The sequence below is a fragment of the Hordeum vulgare genome, chromosome 6H (genome assembly GCF_904849725.1).
Source record: "Hordeum vulgare subsp. vulgare chromosome 6H, MorexV3_pseudomolecules_assembly, whole genome shotgun sequence".
Lineage (NCBI taxonomy): Eukaryota > Viridiplantae > Streptophyta > Magnoliopsida > Poales > Poaceae > Hordeum > Hordeum vulgare.
The window spans coordinates 546,677,010-546,699,592 of record NC_058523.1 but is presented as its reverse complement, the minus strand read 5'-3'; the positions used below and the strand labels follow the sequence as shown (position 1 = coordinate 546,699,592).

At 44.9% G+C, this 22,583-nt stretch overlaps 2 protein-coding genes across 2 annotated transcripts; one reads left to right on the top strand and one right to left on the bottom strand.

Moving 5' to 3' along the window:
* Positions 1-7,138: 7,138 nt before the first annotated feature.
* On the bottom strand, positions 7,139-8,682 carry LOC123404191 (agmatine coumaroyltransferase-2-like). Its single transcript, XM_045098107.1, has one exon. It carries the CDS (start codon positions 8,654-8,656, stop codon positions 7,262-7,264), a length of 1,395 nt encoding a protein of 464 aa, XP_044954042.1. The 5' UTR covers positions 8,657-8,682; the 3' UTR covers positions 7,139-7,261.
* A 2,440-nt stretch (positions 8,683-11,122) lies between these two features.
* On the top strand, positions 11,123-14,381 carry LOC123403107 (protein SRG1-like). The gene is made up of 4 exons (XM_045097074.1): positions 11,123-11,619; positions 11,699-11,958; positions 13,528-13,855; positions 13,977-14,381. The coding sequence occupies exons 1-4, from the start codon at positions 11,377-11,379 to the stop codon at positions 14,217-14,219; spliced, it is 1,074 nt and encodes a 357-aa protein (XP_044953009.1). The 5' UTR covers positions 11,123-11,376; the 3' UTR covers positions 14,220-14,381.
* The last annotated feature ends 8,202 nt before the right edge of the window (positions 14,382-22,583 follow it).

Here is a 22,583-nt window from a genome sequence, read left to right as displayed (position 1 = left end):
TAATATCCCGTAGTTTTCGTTAGGACCCCTCTGCCACGGAAGGGATGGAAAATAGATGTAATGCAAGTTCTTTTCCCTAAGCACGTATGACTACATACAGAATACATGCCTACATTACATTGACGAACTGGAGCTAGTTACATATCTCTCCGTGTTATAATTGTTACATGATGAGTAGCATCCGGCGTAATCATCCATCACCGATCCAATGCCTACGAGTGTTTTCCTACTGGTCCTTGCTATGTTACTTTGCCGCTACTGCTGTCACTTTGCTGCTACTAGTTACTGTTGCTAGTGTTGCTATCACACTACTTTGTTACTGATACTTTGCTGCAGATACTAAATCTTTCAGGTGTGGTTGAATTGACAACTCAACTGCTAATACTTGAGAATATTCTTTGGCTTCCCCTTGTGTCGAATCAATAAATTTGGGTTGAATACTCTACCCTCGAAAACTGTTGCGATCCCCTATACTTGTGGGTTATCAATGGGCAACCGCGGATTCCGAGGGAATGGTGGCAGCGAGGGGCGCTTCGGGCGTGGTGGTGGTCGATTTGGTTGCGGCGGAGGCCATGACTGCGGTGGGGGTGGAGGAGGCCGCAACATGGTGTGGACGCGCGACATCGACGACAGCGGTCAGAACTCTTCACTATGTATCCACGGCAGGGGCCATCCGACAAGGCGAGATGGGAAGCTGCGGCCATGGAGGCGCAAGGTGGTGGCCGTGGATCGAAGAAGTGGGGCGACAACAGCAACCAGACCGTAGCTGGAGGAGCTACGGGGGGCCGTCAACAAGACCCGCGTCAGCAACAGGGCCTGCATCAAGCTCAAGAGCGTCGTCACCCTACTCCTTGCAAGAGAAATGCTTCCCCACTAGTGGGAGGCGCTGAGGTTTGCATCACATGCATGGAATCTGGACATTTACCTATTTGCTGTCTGCGTGCTGTTTGTGGTAGATGTGGGAATCATGGTCATTTGGTGCCGATATGCAATAATGTGCTCCCTTGGGATTGTGTGGCTCCGATGTGTGGATTTCAGGCCGTGGGGAATAGATTCTTTTACATTCATGATCATAGCACACCAAACCAAAACACCGACAAGAATAGGTTCATTGTGATATCTGTTGTAGAAGGGCATGCGTCTGGAAGGTAGTTAGTGGAATTTTTCAATGCTTATATTAATACTAATTGGACATGCTCGGTTAGATCCATTGGGCCAAATACATTTGTGATGAGGTTCCCTTCTTCCAGAGATGTGGACAAGGCTTGTTTTGCTGAGAGCATGAATGTCAAAAGCTGCGGTGCAGTTATTAACCTGAGAAAGTGGTCTGAATCTGTGCGTGCCAAGGGTATACTTAATGTTGCTTGGGTCAACGTTAGCAATATCTCTCTAGATAAAAGACATGAGAAGAATATTGCGCATGTGGGATCTCTGGTTGGGGTCACGTTGGAGATCGATAAGGCTACCATTAATAGACCTGAATGTGTGAGAATTAAACTGGGATGAATAGATGCAGAGGATATTCCTGCTTCTCCAGAGGGAGTGTTAGGAGGGCACTTCTATGACTTCTTATTTTATGTTGATAAGATTCTTGTGAAAAACCCACCCAAGGAAAAAGTAAATGTGCAACAAGAGACTGATGGGGGAACCTCGCCAAAAAGGGCTAGATTCAATAATGATAAGCGTCCAGAAGGACATATTGCTTCTTCATCTACTATGGAGGAGTCTTCGGCTCCTCTGGGGACGGTCGGGGGGAAGAAATGTGAAAAATATGAATATGGAACCATTAGAGGAAGCGGAGGAGGAAGAAAAAACACAAAATGACAGTGAAGAGGCTCAATCTGAAGATGAGAGTGAGGAAGTGGGCAATGAGCTGCTCATTGATACTATGGCTGAGGAAGCAGAAAAAAATCAAGCGAAGGGGGGGGAGAAAAATATGTATCCTGCTACTGTTTCCTATGATAAAATTGTGGTGAACTCCATGCAAATTGTTCCCAGTACAGTTTCTGGCCAAATATTTTCCTCTTATTTGGAGGCATGTGTGGGGGAGCCTATGGTGACTGAAATGGATCCTAGTGACAATTCTTGTCAGCAAAAAATTCAGACATACTGTGTGCAATCCCCTGGTACATCTAATGAGAATGTAGAGGTGATCCCCACCCCGCCTGCTGTGGAGGAAGTGCAAACTAGATTCAGTAAAAGGACAGCGGAGGTCAATATGGAGCATGTGGGCATGAGGGCTGAGAAGATGACTAAAAAGAGGAATTTGCAAGGTAAGGAAGTGTCTCCTGACAATTACTTTGAAGTTTTGTCAAATTTAGAGATTATTTCTAATGCCGCTCAAATGCGTGTGAATATCCCTGATGATAAGTTTGCTACTATAGATATTATTGGAGAACTTGAAATATCTAGAGCTAATATTGCAAAAAAGGTAGATAAAAATGAAAGACAACAAGATAAAATGCTGTTTATCACCAATGCTACTGGAGAATCATCTCCCTTAAGCACAACTTGGATGGAGGAGGGGACCTTGGATGATGATGATTTTACAATTGTTAGATCCAGGAAAAAAGAAAGAAAGAAAGTGAATGTGATGATATCTAAACCTGTGACTAGAAGTCAAAATCAAAAGTTGAGTGGAGTTGCAGGTAAGACCATGGCTCTTGGTAGACCTCGCAACAAAGCTCAATCTTCAAAAAACAAGAAAAAATGATTAGTCTATTTTGGAATTGTAGGGGGATTGGGAAGAGAGTCATGGCGACATATTTGTCTCATTTGATTAGAGAGTATAAACTTGACTTTGTAGGAATTCAGGAAACTATGAAGAAGGATTTTTCCTCTAAATTCTTGAGGAAATTTGATCCTGGGGATACTTTTTGTTGGAATTGGGTTCCATCGGAAGGGAAGTTGGGAGGTATCTTATGTGCATATAGGAATAATTCCTTTGATTTGGTGAATTGTACTACGGGCAAGTATGTTATGAAACTTGAGTTGTGGGACAAATGCTTGAAAATGAATTGTTGTATTTTGGTGGTTTATGGATCTGCGCACGAAGAATTTAAAATTGAATTCCTTACAGAGCTTGCAGCGATGTGTGGAGATATATCATGCCCATATATTGTAGGAGGAGATTTTAATATCCTTAGATTTACTAATGAGAAGAATAAGAAAGTCAATTTGGGTCATTCCTCGGATCTTTTCAATTCCATTATCAACTCACTTTCCTTGCGAGAGGTAGATATGAGTGGCAGCATGTATACTTGGTCTAATAATCAGCGAAACCCAACCTTAAAAAAATTGGACACAATTCTTATGTCCAAATCTTGGGAATATTTGTTCCCTTTTACCTTTGTTAGAAAGATTGTGAGAGGGATCTCAGATCACTATCCCCTGATCCTTAACACTGATGATAATGTGCCTATTCTTAATGGTAAAAGCAAATTCAAATTTGATCTAAACTGGTTACATAAGCCTAATTTTCTGCCTCTTGTGGCCAAAATTTGGGTGAAACCTGTACACTCTGACAATCCTATTGACATTATGAACATTAAGTTGAAAACATTTAAGTAATATTTTAAAGGTTGGGGCTCAGATAACTTTGATAAGGCCAGAAAAAGAAGAAAGTGGCTGATAGAGGAACTGGGATACCTCGAGAAATTGCAAGAAACAGATACCTTAAGTCCCGAGCTTTACTGTAAAAAGGTAGACCTTCTAGTTGAGCTGAATAACCTCTTAATAGAAGAGGAGGTAGCCTGGTTGCGAAAATCTGATGAAAACTGGTTGTTGAAAGGTGATAGCAATACTGAATATTTCCACAGGACTGTGAATGGTAGAAGGAGGAGAAATACAATTCTATCGCTTAACTGTGGAGATACGGTGATAGAAGGAAACAAGAATCTACTTAAACATGCCATTGACTTTTACAAGGAACTTTTTGGACCTGCTCCTCGAAACTTGTGCGGGATTGATAGTAATATGTGGGTAGAAAAGGAAAAGTTGGGTGATATTGAAAATTTTATTCTCCTGAGACCTTTTTTGGACGCGGAGATTAAAAATGCTTTGTTTTCTATGAAACATAATAAAGCGACTGGTCCCGATAACATTCCAATTGAATTTTTTTCAATACTGCTGGGATATTGTGAAAAATGATCTGATGTTGCTTTTTGAGTGGTTTTACAAAAATAAGCTTGATGTGGAGAGACTTAACTATGGTATTATAACTCTGCTTCCCAAGGTGGTCGGGGCTAATAAAATGCAACAATTCAGACCTATATGCTTGCTTCGATGTGTGTATAAACTGATTACTAAAGTGCTCACTATTAGGTTGGAACCTTTTGTTGATATTCTGTTTAGTAGGCATCAAAACGCTTTCATTAAGAAAATAGATATCATGGATGGTATTATGTCGCTTCATGAAATTCCGCACCACTCCTATGCTCCTAAGAAACCTGGGATTGTGCTTAAGCTTGATTTCGAAAAAGCTTATGACAAAGTAAACTGGAACTCCCTGTTAGAGTGTCAGAGTAAAAGGAAGTTTAATACCCAATGGATAGATTGGGTTAAGAAAATCTTGGTGGGGGGCACTATCAGCGTGAAGTTGAATGATGAGGTGGGGGAATATTTCCAAAGTGCCAAAGGGGTGAGACACGATGACCCCTTCTCTCCCTTCCCGTTTAATTTGGCAGCTGATTGCGTGACAAAGATGGTTCTTAAGGCACATGAAAATGGCATGTTTACAGGATTAGCGGCTAACTTAGTGAAACATGGGTAGCTATATTACAATATGCGGATGACACCATCTTATGCTTTGAAGATGACCCTAGAAATGCTCTTAATATCAAATTGTTACTCCATCTGTTTGAAATTATGTCTGGTCTAAAGATCAATTTTTTGAAAAGTGAGATATTTTTGGTCGGTGCTGATGATGAGACAATGAGAAATTATGTTGAAACGTTTAACTGTGAAATTGGATCTTTTCCCATTAAAGACTTGGGCATGCCTATCAGCTATGCTGACCTTAAGGGCAATGACTGGTTGTTTGTTGATGATAAATTTACTAGCCATGGGGAAACTTGGATCAGCGAAACCTTGTCTAGCGGAGGCAGACTCATTAAAGTTAATGGTGTACTGTCGCACATTCCGTCTTACTATATGTCAATGTTCTTGATTAAGAAAACTACCCTGGAAAGATGGGACAGGCCTAGGAGGAATTGTTTTTGGCATCGTAATGGGAGGAAAAGTTATCATATGGTGAAATGGACACGTGTTTGTAGATCCAAGATAAAAGGGGGACTGGGGGTAAAGGATTTGAGAAAACAAAATATAAGTTTGCTCGCAAAGTGGTGATGGGAACTAGAAAAAAAGGAAGGACTGTGGCAAGATATTGTGAAAGCTAAATATCTTAAAAAAAAATCCTCAATGGCTAGGGTCAAACAGAAAGCTAATGACTCCCCGTGTTGGAAAGCAATGTTGAAAGTCAAAGAACACTACATGGCTGGTAGAGGGATCCAGCTAAATAAGGGAAATAGAGCTAGCCTTTGGCTAGATGACCTGGGGGATAATTTCCTTTTAAATGACAAATACCCTGATTTGTTTGAAATCTGCATGGATAAGGAATGTATTGTGGACAAGATGAATAATATGAACCATCTTTCTTCCTTTAGAAGGAGATTGTCCAGTGAACTGCTTCAAAAATGGGATGAGATGAAGGGGTACATGCTGAAGAAGATAGATAAAGCTAAGGATGATGAAATATACTGGAGGTTGGACAAATCCAAAGAATACACAATTAAATCTATGTACAGGTGGATGAAAAACAAAACTTGTTGGATCCTGTTATAAATGGATTTGGGGGGCTAAGATTCCTTTGAAGATACAAATTTTCATATGGCAGCTCTGCCAAGATTCTATTCTAACCAGAGACAACATGAAGAAACGACAATGTCAGGTGATCCCCAATGTTCATTCTATGAACAGCCAGAATCGGCACAACACTTGCTCTTGTTGTGTCCAGTAGCGAGGGTAGTTTGGAGGACTGTGGGGGCTATGCTCGGAACTAGTTATGTTCCAAATTCTATATGGCTGTTTTATGCGTGGATGTATGCTTTTTTACCTGGTTTTGGTGATGTTTACACTGTTGGCTTAGCTGCGATCTGCTGGGCAATGTGGTTGGCCCGGAACCGTGCCACCTTCGAGAGGAAATGGATCAATACCCCTTTTGAGATTTTTTTATAACTTGTGCATTTCTTAACTACTGGGCAGGCTTACATAAACCTGTGATGATGGAGGTGGTCAAAAAAGGTGCCGAAATGCTGAAAGAGAATGCATCTCAGATGCTGTTGCTGTGCAGGCCTCCGATGTCGGAAGCTACTGACCAAGCTAATGAAGAAGAAGAGTGGGAGAAGTGGTGATACAGGTGAAGCTGGCAGGGGATTGGAGATGTTGCTGGATGGGTTGGTGGTAACCAAAATAGTTATTTCTCTATGTGATCTCCGTTTGGTCATTGCATTTTGCGCTCTGAACCTGGTTGGCGATGTGATCTAAGGGATGTTTCAGTGGTACTTTTGAGTTGGTAGGCTAGTTTGCTTGGCGTGGTTTTTGATGATACAAGGTTTTCGCCCCATAGTCTGCGTTCCTGATGACACGCGTAGACGGTGGGTTTCCTGGTATTGTCACGAGCTCGCTTCTTTCCTTTCCCTTCTTTCTCTGGTTCTGATTCGAAAGACATTGTATTTCCACTATGATATAATGGAAAGGGAAGGAGCCCGGTTTGAAAAAAGAAAAAGAAAAATGGTACAATTTTTCTTAAATGATAAGTACCACACACGTCGCATGAAGTCCTGACATTTTTTTATGTACTTGCCATTTAAAAAGAAAGTTGACATGCTTAACAATTAAACCTGCCATTTAAAAAGAAAAATGATACAATTTTTCTCAAATGATAAATACCAGACATGTCGCATGAAGTCTTGAATTTTTTTATGAACTTGCCATTTAAAAAGAATTTGACATGCTTAACAATTAAACTTGTCATTTAAAAAGAAAGTTGACATGTTTAACATTTAAAATTATCATCCTCGTATCACTAAACTTGTCGTTGTATGTTCGTATCATACGTATGATACTTATCATTGTCGTAATTTTTAGATTATACAATACAACTATACAACTCATTTTATACTGATCAAATTATAGACATAAGGATACGCGCAAGACTTATGATCGAACCGGAAATGAGGTACTAGGTGACTGGCAGTAAAAATCAGAGTTTTGAGAGGCCGGACGTGCAGCAGTTCCTGAAGGCATCCCTGTCGTGGCGGAAGAGCGAAACGTAGGCGTCCACGCTGCCGCCGCCGACGAAAGACGGCACGAGGAAGACCACGCCCTCCACCGGCACGTAGCTGGGCATGAAGAGGAAGGGCCGGCCGCCGCCCAGGTCCAGGTCGTAATGCGGGAGTCGCACCCAGCTGTTCACCTCGACGTTCGGGCTCAGCACCATGTCCGCCGCGTCGGCCATCGGCACCAGCCGCTCTGCCTCCACGGCCCCGGAGCAGGCGAAGTCGATGAAGGACCTGAAGTAGGCGTCGTCGACCCGCGCAACCGCCCGGCCGATGAGCTCCGCCGTGCGGCGCAGCGGCATGTCCACGAGCTCCCCCGCGGTGGCTGTCGGCCGCGCCCAGAGCACCACGTTGCCGGCGTACCAGTCCGGCACCGGCGGGCTCATCCGCCTTCGCCCGTCCACTCCGATGAGCAGGGCGGTGGCGTCGCGCCCGCCCAGCCCGCGCGCCCGCGTCACGCACGGCCACAGGTGCGCCAGCACGCACTGCACCGTGCTGTACCGCGCCCCGGCCGACGCCTGCGCCTTCAGCTCCGCGATGCGCTCCGCGCTGAAGTGCACCCTCTCTACCACCACCACCTCGCCGTATCCGTCGCAGCCGCCGCCGGCGTCGTGGTCCTTGCGGGCGTCGTGTGGCTTGAACTCGACGCCGCGGTGCTCGTGCTCGATCATAGGCGGGCTGCGCGGCAGGAAGCAGGCCGGCCGGTCGTGCACGGGGACGGGGTCGACGGCGGCGCCGCGCGTGGCCTGGCCCCACGCGAGGATGAAGTTGCAGAAGCCGCGGCCGTCGGTGACTTTGTGGTGCACGGTGATGCCGACGACGAGGGACCCGCACGCGAACCGCGTGGCCTGGACCAGCATCAGTTCGTCGCCGCCGCTCGGGTGCAGGCTCAGCACCGCGGGAGTGGGCTGCAGCGGCATCACGCTGCCGAGCGACACGCCGGCCGTCGCCTCGACGAACCGCGCGCCGGCGTCGTTGAGGAGGATGGCGGAGCGGCTGCCGTCGGCGTCGCGGGCGAGTCGCCCGGCGAACTCGCGGTACTCGACGAGGGCCCTGGCGAGCCCGGCTTCGAGGACGTCGTTGGGCGGGGCCGGCGGGTGGAAGGCGTAGACGACGGAGACATGCGTGTCCAAGTTGGCCTTGTCGAACACGGAGAGCGGGACGGCGTTCGCCGTGAACGGAGGAGCCACCGGGCGGTGGCCGCCATAGTCAGGCTTGATGGACTTGGATGACTGCACCGTGATCTTCATCTCGTGTGACTTGGATGACTGCGCACACGAGGTTGATGGGATGATCAGAACTGGCGCGAACATGCCCATCACTTTGGACGAACGCAAGCAGTATAACGAGGCAAATGATCTTATGGAGTTTCTTTTGGAGCTGGAAATTTCAAATTTTTTTTTTTTGCCAAATAGATTGCAAAGTACTCCTACAAGACAATAAATATTCAGGACCTTTTTTGATCAAATTTTGACCGAAGTTTCAAGTGTCCAGAAAAAATGAAGCAATTCTATAAAATTAAAACTACGACGCCGATCATCCCCGGAAAGTTTTAAATAGATTAAAAATACAAGGGAAATACATATTTTGGACTTTTTAGTCAAATTTTGACCAAGAAATTAAAATGTCTAGAGAAATTAGAATCATTCATAAAAATGAACACTACCATGCTAACCATTCAGGGAAAGTTTCAAACTTTAATTTTCCAAACAAAAAGAACAAGGAAAATACATATTCAAAACCTTTTTTGGTCAAATTTCGTTGGAAAATTAAAGTGCCCAGAAAAAATTAACAAAATTTTGTAAAATGAACACTACCATGCTAATCATTCAGGGAAAGTTTAACAATTTCTTTCAATAATATTTAAAAAATAGAAAGACAATACATTTCAATCCCCATTTCGTCAACTTGGCAGTTGATGTGTGAGCACTATATCTGGCCATGGGCAGCCCGACCCAGTCAACCCAACCCGACCTGGCCCGGCTCGGGCCTGATAATCAAGCCCGACGGTCGGGCCAGGCCCGGGCCCATGAAAACCTGATTTTACGCCTACGTTGGGTCGTCCCTGCCGGGCCAGGCCGGGTTTCTTCGGGCTTGGGCCGAGCCTGTCCCCAAAAAATAGGCCCGACGGTCGGGCCGGGCCGGGCCTAGGCCCAAAAAATAGGCCCGAAGGTCGGGCCGAGCCGGGCTGGGCTCGAGCCTGGGTTTTGTAGCACGGGTTTGTTTAGGCCCGACCCGAGATATGGCCAGGTATAGTGGGCACTGACTGGGATGGTCAGATGAAAACCGGTAAAATTGACTAGAAACCGGTTTGAGGGGAGACAAGGTTGAAAGTTTCCCAATTTTAAAAGTTGATGATCGTAATTAAAAATGTTTCAAAGTTTAGGGTTGTTTCTTACATTTGTGTCAATTCAGGGTTAAAATATGATCATCTCTCAACTTTCAAAATGGGGCATATTTATAAACTCACATTCTAGAAGGCATATATATTGATAGGTTGTGCTAAAGCACATCTAGATGTGTCCTAAATATTATACGTCTATGTTCTATGTCATTGATTTCACCTGAAGATTTATGTGTTTTTAATACTTAATTGAGTTAATTAGATGTGCAATAACTAAAGCATATCTAGGTATGTCCTAAAAAGATCCGCCATGCGGTCTATGTGATGGTTTTGTTAAAGCACAACTAGTTGGCCCCAAAGTATTGTATATCCAAGTCTTATATAATTGATTTTACATGGAAATTCGTGTGATTTTCTCTATTTCTTTTCTTTTTGTGTTTAATTAAATCAGTTAGATGTGGGATAACTAAGAAACATCTAGATATGCCCTCGTAAAAGATAAGGCTTACAACAAATATTACATTGTTGGTCCGGAGCTCACATGCATCAGCCATCCAAGCGGCCGGCTTGGTATGTTATTACAAACAATTCAAATAGTGTAGAAAAAAGAGTAGCAAGATTTGACATTCATGATGGTCTTTCAAAATTCGTTGCCCTAATTAGCCTAATTCAAAAAAATTGGGAGCACCGGTTTTGTTTTGTTTGTGCACAAAGCACCACGAAAGCTATGTCTTCACGAAATTTGACACACAGTTAGAACACTCAAACATGTTGTTGATAAACATAATTCACAATTTTTTCCTTTTTTGCTATCGTTCTCTAATTTACTGTTCACCCTCCAGATGCACCTAGCCTCGGTGACACAAAGGGTACGTGTCGTCTGATCACGCAGGAGAGTTCTCCTTCTTTTCCGATGCACTCGCTTTGTATCTCCGACACACAAGGAAGGACGCGGTGGGAAGAAAGCTGCCTTTGGCTCTGTCCGATCCATCCTTCTTAGGAACCAAGAACACTTGAGAAGCGAAGGGGCTCGTGCTGCGATGAATAATGCCATTGTTCACCGGCAAACGTCGACCGCTCGAGCGCCACCGTTTAGGTTTTGGTTTTGATTCAAATGGTCACCAATCTCTCACGTCACTGCATGATCTCCAGCTTCAAGCCCGTCCAGGCGGTGCCGCTGTAACCGTGCGAGCGGAGACAAGCATGCATGATCCTATCTTGCTCGCACGTCCAACTGCCCCCGTCGTCTGCTGAATGCTACACGCATGATCGTCCAACAGAGAAAGCCGAGCTTCAGTCATAATAAGTGTCTAAATTTTATACTACCTCTAATACAAAGTTATACTACTAAGTTTGAGACATTTATTTTGGAACCGAAGAAGTACTACACAGGTTTTGGTTTCGATTCATATGGTCACCAGTCTGGCGGTCTCTAAGGTCACTGCATGATCTTCAGCCTGACGCGCGCGCAGCCCATCCAGAGGGCGCCGCTGTCGCGGCGTGCCCCGAGGCATGGATCACGATCCTATCCTGTTCGCGCGCCCAACTGCCGCTGTCATCTGCCCGTCTGCCTCTTCAAGTCTCGGGTAGCTTACAGCGAGGGCCAGCCAAAGTCGGGCTTCCAAACCTCCATCAGAACTGCAAGAGTGGGAGCTCAACACAAACAGCAGTAACAACGAAACCAAGCAGGCGACCATGTCATCATACGGCCAACAATTCAAGATACGCGAGGTGCCCCCGATCGTGCAGGAGCTGGTGGCCGAGGGCGTGCAGGAGCCGCCGGGCCAGTACGTGGTTCCCGAGCAAGACCGGCCCGCCGCGGCGTTCTCGGAGATGCCCGAGCCCATCCCCGTCGTCGACCTCAGCCGGCTGTCCGCCGACAGCCCCGACGAGCTCGCCAAGCTGCGGTCCGCCTTGGAGAACTGGGACCTCTTCCTGGTAAATTCTTCGCGTTTTCGTTTCGGCCATGTGATGGAGTGTTCATTCATCTCCGGTGGATCTTTCGGTCGGTCTCCAGGCTGTTGGACATGGAATGGAGCCTGGCTTTCTTGCCGAGGCCATGAAGGTCATGAGAGAGTTCTTCAAGCTCCCGCTGGAAGAGAAACGGAAATACTCCAACATTGTCGACGGCAAGAAGATGAGCTGGGATGGATACGGCAACGACTTGGTCGTGGTGGAAAATCAGGTCCTTGACTGGAACGACCGGCTCAGCCTCCTGGTGGAACCCGAGTCAGAGAGAGCCTATGCACTGTGGCCAACACAACCACCTTCTTTCAGGTACGTATCCTCTAGGTTTTTGCCATGATCCATTCCTGGAGTTGGAAACTCATTGTTTTTCTTTTGAACAAGTTGGAAACTCCTTGTTGGCATTGAGATTCAACGAAAAAAACTCCTTGTTGGCATTGAGATTCAACGAAAAACAGCATAAGAGCTTGTAAATTTGAAGACGTAAAACTAGGTTTGTATAATTTACATCATCAAAAAATGTTTTTTACATCTTAAAAAATTCAACTCCAATAGATGATGTAAAACGGCGATGTAAATGAACAACTCCAGTAGCTGATATAAAACTGGAGATGCAAAACCGACCACCGCGGGGCCGTTATATAGACGTTGTTCAACAGCCGCACAAATTCACGAAAGAGGAGTCACACGAGCTCATGTACAATGCGAAAAATCACTCTAAAAACCCCCTCAAGTTTTAGCTTTTTTTTTACTTCGGGAATTTCATCGAACACCTTACTTGCGGGGTGGTCGAAATCGGCCGGCTGCTGGTTAGGCAGCAGTCGTCGGCGGCGGTTGCGGGCTGCCGTGACTGCACAACAACATAAGAGATGGCTGTCGTCGGGAGCTCCGCGCGGCAGGCGGGTGGCTTCGCACAGCCGGAAGAACGGTCGAAACTTGCGGCCGTCGGGCGGGCGGAGTGGCGCGGCTCCACTAACTCCGGTGGGGGTCTAGGCTTGGATGAAGCCTGCCCCACCGTAGAACTTGCCAGGGAAGGTATTGAGACTAGCCACAACCGTCGGAGAAGCTCCGAATCGACGGCTCTAGGCAGCGCGCCAGCGAGGCAGGCAGCGGGGGACGGGGAAGGTGAAGTCTCATCTGGCATGGCGACCGTCGAGTGGTGGGCGGAGGCGTCGATTTGAAGAGGATATGGCTGGTGACCGATCACGCGGAAGGGAAGGGAAGTGGCAGTTAGCGGGCGGATGTAATTTTACATATTCTGGAGTTGGATATGTAAATTTGCATCGTGAAGTGATATAGGATACATCTCGGGGAGGTGGTAATGTAATTTTTTCTGCATCTACATAATGTGTTGGAGCAGCGTTTTTGTGCCTCAAAAATGAAAAAGGTAATTATTTTTGTATCTACATCATCTACCGAAGATGCTCTAAGTAGTTGTGTTTTTGGGTTTCCACTGGAATCAGAAATACATATCCTTCTAAAAGAGTGTGCGGCTAAATCTCTTTTTATTCTTTATGTAATAACTTATGTATACAGAATATCAAGATTCTAGTATAATGTCAAAATAAATCTTAGACTTGCCATGGAAGATGAAAGCTATATATAACCATGGCCTGGTGGGCCTTTTTCATCTTTCATGCATGTCTAAGATGTAGACTGTTCCAATAATGTCTAAAGCCACATTTAGGTGGCATGCTCCCGGCCTCAACATCAATTATTTTTTCACAAGATAAAAGGACGGAAAAGGCCCACCAGGCCATGACATAGCAGTACAGTTCATGAGTATACTTCCAAATCACAATACATGATAGAAACCCTCAACTGATGAGTAACCGATTCGATGCATTTGTCTTATCATTCATAACATACTGTGTTGCGCAGAGACATTCTATGTGAGTACACAGTCCGGTGCAGAGGGGTGGCCAACCTTATCCTGCAAAAACTAGCCAAGCTACTCAATTTACAGGAGGAATACTTAACAACCATGCTGGGCGAGAAGTCCTTAACCCAAGCTACAATCAACTACTACCCTCGGTGCCCCAAGCCAGACCATGTCTTGGGCCTTAAGCCCCATACCGATTCTTCGTTGATCACTGTCAACTTCGTTGATGTTGATGTCAGCGGGCTCCAGCTCCAGAAGAATGGCATTTGGTACAACGTGCCCATCGTCGCAAACGCATTGGTTGTGAACATGGGGGATTTAATGGAGGTAATTGTACTGTGTGCGTAGACAGCTGCATATATAGTTGTACGATCTTGTCTTGTACATTGTCACGCTGAGATATATATATATATGCTTCTGTTTGTTTCATCGTGATGCATGCATGCAGGTAGTGAGCAATGGGTTCTTCAAAAGCCTGATGCATAGGGTCGTGACCAATGCGGAGAAAGAGCGCTTGTCGTTGGTGATGTTCTATGTTTTGGATCCTGAGGCGGAGATTGAGCCGGTACCAGAGCTGGTGGACGATAAGAGACCTAGACGATACAAGAATATGAAGACTAAAGACTATCTAGCGAAATTCTTTGACACTTATGCAACAGGGAAGCTAGCCATAGACTCCATGAAGATCTGAAAATGAATCTAGTGTGAATAAGTTCGGTAAGTACAATGTCTATGTTACCGTTTCCCTCGATTTATGTGTGTGCGTGTGTGAACACCTTGATGTAAACCCTGAAATAAAACTTATCCGTCGCGTGCAACATGTTGACGCAAATGATTGAAGGATGGTTTCTTATTGTTATGTACTCTTCGTTCCTTTATATAAGGTGTATGTGTTTTCATGAGATGAAAGGCATAAGGGCATCTCCAACGGTGCTCACCAAACGGATGCCCCCAAATGTTTGCGGACATCTGATCGGGCAAACCCATCCAACATTATTTCTCAAATGTCCGCCACGCTCCATTTTTAACTATACCCTGTATATAAATAATAAGAGGTAAATAGCACAGTGCATTAATAACTTAAAGATAAATATTCCAGTGCAACAATTATTCAAATAAAATATTACAATCAAAACATAAAGTTTAAAATAGTTTAAAATTTGAATTCAATTTATTTGAACACATGTTTCAATTGTCAATTGTTTATGAGGTTTTTTTACGTGGAAAAAGGATTGTTCTACTTAAACTAGTTCAGTTTTACAATCCATTAGAATATAACCTTTGAGCTCGTGTGGGCATCTACCCAGCCAAACTGAAGTTCGTCGTACCATACGGCCATACCTAGGCACCTAGCTATGAGATGGCTAGCAACATTTTTGGCAACGGGGAATCTTCATCGGGGAGATCACCTCATGAAGTCCATTAAGCGCTTCACCTCCTCCACGAGGTAGTTCAAGCTTGAGCCACCATTCTCCTTATCCAACACCATGCGCATGAGATCCATGCTATCAGATTCCACTATGATCGGCATGACGCTCCATTTGCCAAATGGATACTGTAATATTGAATAGAATATAGTTTATTGATTGTATTGTAGTCGTATACAAGAATTTATATAAGGGGTTACAAACCGACTAGACCTATTACAAAACGATAGGACTAGGTAACTTGAGAGCCAAGTAATAGTCTAACATCCTCTGGCAGTATCAACGGGAGGCTCGAGAACATTGAGACCAAATCGAATATCATAAAACGGTGTAGCAGCCCATCATTTGGTAAATATATCAGCGAATTGAGCCGTAGTTGGAACGTGAAGCACCCGAACTTGACCAAGAGTCACTTTCTCGCGAACAAAGTGGGTGTCAATCTCAATGTGTTTAGTCTGTCGATGTTGAACATGATTCCCACAAATGTAGACAGCCGAGATGTTATCACAATAAACAACGGCCGCCTGTTCAATTGGTCGATGCAGCTCCGATAGCAACTGACGGGGCCAAATAGTATCGGCAACAATGTGTGCAACTGCACGGTACTCAGCTTCATCGGACGAGAGGGAGACCATTACCTGCCTTTTCGAGGACGAAGAAATCAAATTGTTACCAAGAAAAACACAGAAACAAGATGTGGATCTTCGAGTGTCGAGACAACTAGCTCAGTGTGCATCAAAATATGCGGTGAGAGAAGTGGGAGAATATTTGTTGATATGGAGACCATAGTTCTATTCAATCTTACATGGTATCAGATATTTGGTCCTAGGGTATGGCTCTGACACCCACACCTCCACCGCCGCCGCCGCTCAACTACTTCGAACGTCGTGTTGCTATCATCGTCAAAGCCGCCGTGGTTCCCTCTTCTTTTACACTTGCTCTACCACCACCCATGCCTCCCACAATCTCCTTCACCGATACAACCTCCAATGCTAGCCCCTATATACCTGGAACCCTCGATCTCAATTCCCACAACTACTACAATTGGCGCCACCTCTTCAAATTTCACCTCGGGCGATGCAATCTTCGTTCTCACATTAACGCCACCGCCGTGCCGCAGCCTCATGATCCATAATGGGTCAAGGATGATCTCGCCATCATCCAATGGATCTACATGCGAGTTCCACAAAGATTTTCAATCTCGTCTTCCATGATGCCTCCACCGCCGCCGGTCTCTAGATGGCCCTCCGTCAGCTGTTCCAGGACAACATTGATGCTCACACCAATCACCTCCACACCGAGCTCAGGAATACGGTACAAGGCGATACTTCTCTGAGTGTCTATTCCAATGCCTCAAGTCCATCTCCAATGAACTTCGTGCACTAGGTGATCCAGTTGCCAACCGCCAGCTCATCAACATCCTGCTCATCGGGCTCAACAAACAATTTCACAAGTAGGCCTCCTTCATCCCCATGATGTGCCCTCCTCCAACCTTTGTCGATGTGTGCTCCATACTCGAGTAGGCTGACCATGCCCAATCCAAAAAGGATGCTCGCCCTCAGCTCTTCGTCGCCATCCCTCGTGCTCCATCACCAGCGGCGCCATCACCAGCAACACCTCCTTCACCGACAGCGCCCACTCCACCAGCGGGCTAGCGTCCCAGCCCTAACTGTCGCGGCAAGACCCCTAGCTATAGGCTGCCTACGCCCCACTCGACGCCTACTCCTCTGCCTCCACTGGCTCCAAGTGCTCCTCCTGCGGGTGCTAGTGCTTCGCGTCCGGCTCCAACTTTGGCGTCCTCAACATGATCGGCTCGTCCAGGCTTGGCCCATTCCCTGGTCTGCTCCATCTCCTCTTAGCGCCTCCCTGCACATACCGGTGCTTGGCAGCCCGGTGTTTGTCCCCATACTGGTCCTCCTAGGTTACTCACTATAAGAAATATGGCATCTTGTGACCTCCAATATTGGTCACTAATTGGTTGTTAATTTCCATTTTTGACCTTTTTACGACCAAAATGGGTTGGTCAAAAGCTGACCGTCTCTAATGAACTATAACAACCTTTCTTCTGGAATGGTCGAAGACATTTACGACCAAACGAAAGGTCATTGGTTCTATCACCAATTGTTTTGGTCATTGGTTGTGTGCCCAGGCCACGTCGGATCCAACGTGGCAAGTTGACGTGGCAAAGTTAAGACCAATTGGATTGGCCGTTGATAAGAATCAGCTCGGTCCAGTTCGGTGCTTTAGATGGGCCGAGCCCACTAATTCAACCTTCTTAATTATCATTTTTTTGTCATTCTGGTCGGCTACATGGGCCTGGCCCAATATTTCAGCCTTTTTAGTTTTTTTGGTGTGGCCCTTCTGGCCCAATGATTCTAGCTTTTTTAAAGATGGGTCAAATACTCAAATGGGCCCCGATTGTCAGGTTCTAGTATGAGGATTCATGTTTTCAATTCACCAATAAATAAATAACCCATATCCAAATCAAAACAGACAAAAAGAACACATAATACTTCAAATAACAGCCAAAATAAGTCTATTACATCATATAACTTAGATAAAATGGTAATCACATCCACAAGCTCTACAAGTGTAAACACAACCACATGCTCTACAAGTTTCTACAAATGTAATCACAACCACAAGCTCTATAAGTACCCTTTGACAGATGGTTTCTATTAGTCCTGATTTGAGGAACATACCAGGCTTCAAGGGTCTTCTCCATAGTGCCGACCAAGATCTCACCCTTCATGGGCATCAGAGTGATGCAACTAAACGTGGCAGGGAAAAGGATTACGTGCCAAAAGGCAAATTTATACAAGATATCAGCCTTCCAGTGGTGCATAATATCATAGATAGAGACATGCTTCAGCATTACATGTTATGGAAACGTAGAATGTATTTTGTTTACAAAGGGCATACAATTGCAAATTTACTATCCACAAAATAAAATTAGAAAAAACAAGTAAAATAGTGAAGTGTAAAAAATGTCAGCCATAGTGTTTCTACTTCCTACAAATGACTGAGACCATGGTGTTTCAACCTTTTGTAGAACACTATTTTATAACAATATATATTGAGCATGCTACAACAAAAGCTTGAATTTATGGTTTCTATACTTCTACATTATACATCTCCGGTAATATAGACATGTTTATCACATATAATGTACATGACAACAGGAGCAAAATTCTAATAAATTCATTAGAGGCTTGTCAATAAAAATGAAAGGTTACCTATAGGCCAGGAAACATAAACTTGAGAGGTTCAGATCAAGGCCTATCAACTACATCATATATATGCATTAAAAAACAAGGCCAATGGACCAATGCAAAAAAATTATCAGTTTTAAACACTACAGGACCAATTAGTAGGTGGTGCTTCAAATTTAAAAACTCAACCATTCATCATTAAGAGTAGCAATTTAATCTAATAGTAAAACAATGCTCCGAAAATAGTTTTCACACTCGGACTAAGGTACTCCAACCTTGGACGCTCCCTTGCAGCAGTTATTGCTCGTGCTGTAAGCAAGTGCCTGGTGTGAAGTTGTAACGTAGAAAATGTGGTCCCTCTTACCAACAGAACATATATCATTATGTGAGAGCGAAACTGTTAAAATAACAAGGGAATGGAAGTGGAACTAAATGTTTCTCACACTAAATAGATTAGAATGGTAATAAAATACTTAGGTTGCCAAGGTATATACAACTCATATAGAGACACCCAAATGTGAATACTACAACAATACTGAATGAATGACGGTCACAACATATCCAATCAGTATAGACACGCCCAAATGCACGTACAGAGAATGTAAGATCATAAGGAATGTGAATGGGTTGTTCAGGGATACTGAGAATGAGGGCAATACATGCAACTGCAAGCAGAGCTTGTGAATAAACAGAATTTAGAGGTGACCAATGGTTGATGACCACTATCAAGGATTAGAAAATGACATGTTCAGATTAGATAGTGTTCGCACAAATAAAAACGCATAGCATATTCTGCATCAATAACGCGGATTCCGATCGTCTAGGCTTCCACTAAGATCATTTTCTATATGCATCACATGACTGAAAGTTTATTGGTATTGCTAAACGGTACTGCAATCACTTGCGTGTGGGGAATTGCTCCTTGATGGGCTCGAGCAGCCTGACGGCGATGTTGAGGCCGGCGTTAGCACCGTGCGCCAGCTCCGCGGGGCACTTCATGGTGCCGAAGGGCTCGCCGGTCTTGGTGGCCACGTAGAAGGTCCTGGCCGAGTGCCACCTGCGGACACAACAGATGAGATCATATCATATCAGATCGTGGCAGTCAGAAAAGAGACGGAGAGAAGTGGTGGATGACGAGGATCCTTATGCGAGGCGGAGCATGAGGGGCGCGCAGTTCTTCTCGACGATGAGGCCGTGGAGCTTGCGCTTGGCCTTGGCGACGACGGCCAGGTACTCGTCGCTGACGATGGGGTAGCACTTTTTTTTCCGAACCGGGCTTTCTCCCCTTTCCATTACTTTCATAACGGAAATACAATGTTTCGAGACCAGAACCAGAAAGAGAGGGAAAGGGAAAAAAGCGAGTTCGGGACAATATCAGGAAACCCACCATCCATACTTGTCATCAGGAACACAAACTGCGGGGCGAAAACCTGATATCATCCGAAACTACGCAACAAAGACCAATAGTTTTACACTACCATGGATCAGCACCGCTACCAGGAGCCCCAAAACAACCATCACCGGACCAGGCTCACAAAAGAGCACAGAATAAAACGAAATTTCACAAACTGGACATAGAATCTAATCACCACCATGGTAACCAAGCTATCAGCACTGCAACTAGCAAGGTTTATCGCGAGGGGGGGAGGGGGGATCGAACATCTCCTTCCTGCATTTACCACTCATCCGAGGCTTCTTCCTCATCAGCCTGCTCGTTCGCTTCTGGCCTTGGTGGTCCACATAGCCACAACATTTGAGTTGCGCTCTCTTTCAGCAACTGAGCCCCCTTCTTGACAGTCTGTGCCATCGTCGGTTTTTGCATACCTGCCCAGTATTCAATAAACGCACATGTTGTGAAAGCAATTTCAAAAGGAGTTTTAATCCACTACTTTTCGAAAGTAGCCCGATTCCGAGCCAACCAAATAGACCAGCAAACTGCAGCTAAGCCAACAGTATGGATCTCGCACAAGCCCGGCAAAAAAGCATACAACCAAGAGTAAACCTGCCAAATTGTTTTCGGGATATAACTGGTACCAAAAACAGCACCAACCGTTCTCCAAACAATCTTGGCCACCGAGCACCCAAAGAACAGATGCTGCGCCGATTCAAGTTCATCGCAGAAAGAACATTTAGGGTCCCCCTGCCACTAGCGTTTTCTCATATTATCTCTAGTAAGAATGGAGTTTTAAAATAACTGCCACAGGAAGATTTGAATTTTCAAAGGAATCTTAGTCCCCCAAATCCACTTATAATGGGCCCCCACAAGATTTCTTTCTAACCATCTATACATAGATTTAGTGGAATATTCTCTGGAATTATCTAACTTCCAGTAAACCTCATCATTTTTATATGCACAAATTTTATCCAACACATATTGCTTCATTTCATCCCATTTCTGAAGCATAGCTGGAGATAACCTTCTCCTAAAAGAAGTTAAATGATTCATACTCTCTAGTTTATCAACAGTACACTCCTTATCTAGGAAAATTTCAAAAAGATCAGGATATCTATCTTTAAGAAGGATATTCTCACCCAAATCATCTAGCCAAAGGCTAGCAATGTTATCTTTTTTAAGCACCACCCCTCTACCAGCCATGTAATGCTCCTTAACTTCCAAAATATTTTTCCAACAGGGAGAATTAGTAGCTTTCAGTTTAACCTTAGCCACAGATGTTCTTCAAAGGTACTTAGCTTTCACTATATCCTACCATAATCCCTTCTTTTTCTCCAGCTTCCACCACCATTTAGCTAGCAAGCTGATATTCTGCTTCCTTAAATCTTTAACCCCCAGACCCCCCTTTGCTTTAGATCTACAAACACGGGTCCATTTCACCATATGATACCCCTTTCTTCCTTTGCGGTGCCAAAAGAATTTTCTTCTAGGTTTGTCCCATTTCTCTAGTGTAGATTTTTTTATCAGAGCCATGGACATATAGTATGAGGGAATATGAGATAACACCGCGTTAACTTTGATAAGTCTACCCCCACTGGACAAAGATTCACTAATCCAGGATTCCCCATGGCTAATAAATTTGTCATCTACAAAAAGCCAATCACTGCATTTAAGCCGAGCATAACTAACAGGCATACCCAGGTACTTAATAGGAAAAGCCCCAATCTCACAATTGAACATATCAGCATAATTTCTCATAGTATCATCATCCGCACCAACTGAGAAAATCTCACTCTTCAAAAAATTGATTTTCAAACCAGACATAATCTCAAAGAGATAAAGCATCAGTTTGATATTCAAAGCATTATTAACATTGTCTTCAAAGCATAGAATAGTATCATCAGCATATTGAAGTATTGCCACCCCGTTTTCCACTAAGTCCGCCGCTAACCTAGTAAACAGGCCATTCTCCTGTGCTTTCAGGACCATCTTAGTAAGACAATCAGCAGCTAGATTAAAGAGGAAAGGGGACAAGGGATCACCCTGTCTCACTCCTTTAGCACTCTAGAAATATCCCCCCACCTCATCATTTAACTTCACGCTAATGGTACCACCTACCAGAATTCTCTGAATCCAATCAATCCAACGTGGGTCAAAGTTTCTTTTACTATATATGGCAATCCAACAGGAATTCCCAGTTAACCTTATCATATGCTTTTTCAAAGTCAAGTTTAAGAACAATCCCTTTTTTCTTCTGTGCATAAGTATGATGCAAAATCTCATGCAATGACATGATCCCATCCATAATATCTCTATTTTTGATAAAGGCATTCTGATGTCGACTAAACAAGACGTCTACATGGGGTTCTAATGTGATAGTCAGCACCTTGGTAATCAACTTGTAGATACACCTTAGCAAGCAAATAGATCTGAACTGTTGCATTTTGTCAGCTCCAACTACTTTAGGCAACAGTGTTATTATACCATAGTTGAGTCTTTCCACATCGAGATTATTCTCATGAAACCAGTCAAAAAGTAACATCACATCTTTCTTAACAATATCCCAGCAGGATTGGGATGGGGTAGCACTTGGCGGCCATGGCTGGAGCAGTGCCGACGGCGGTGGGGAGGAGATGTCAAACACGTGCATGCGTGTGTGGGCGGGACGGACGGGGAGGAGCGGGTAGACCATGGCCACCCTGCTCGGCCGCTACTACTACAACTCCAACGGCAACAACAAGTGGATGGCGACGCTCACGCAGTCGGGCGGCTCGCCCCTGCCGGCCGTCCTTCCGCTCCTCACCCCGGCCGACCTCGTCAGCGAGCCGCGGCCGGCGGCGGCCAAGATGGTGCCCATCTACCTCGGGCTCGGCACCCTCGCGGCTGGAAGTGGTGGCACATGGCAGGGGGAGCGACAGAGGTGGTGGTGGTGGGGAGGGGGAGGAAGGAGCCGATGGCTCAATGGGATCTGGAGAGGCGGCTCGATGGGATATGGAAACTGAGGAAGGGTGGGTGGGTGGTTA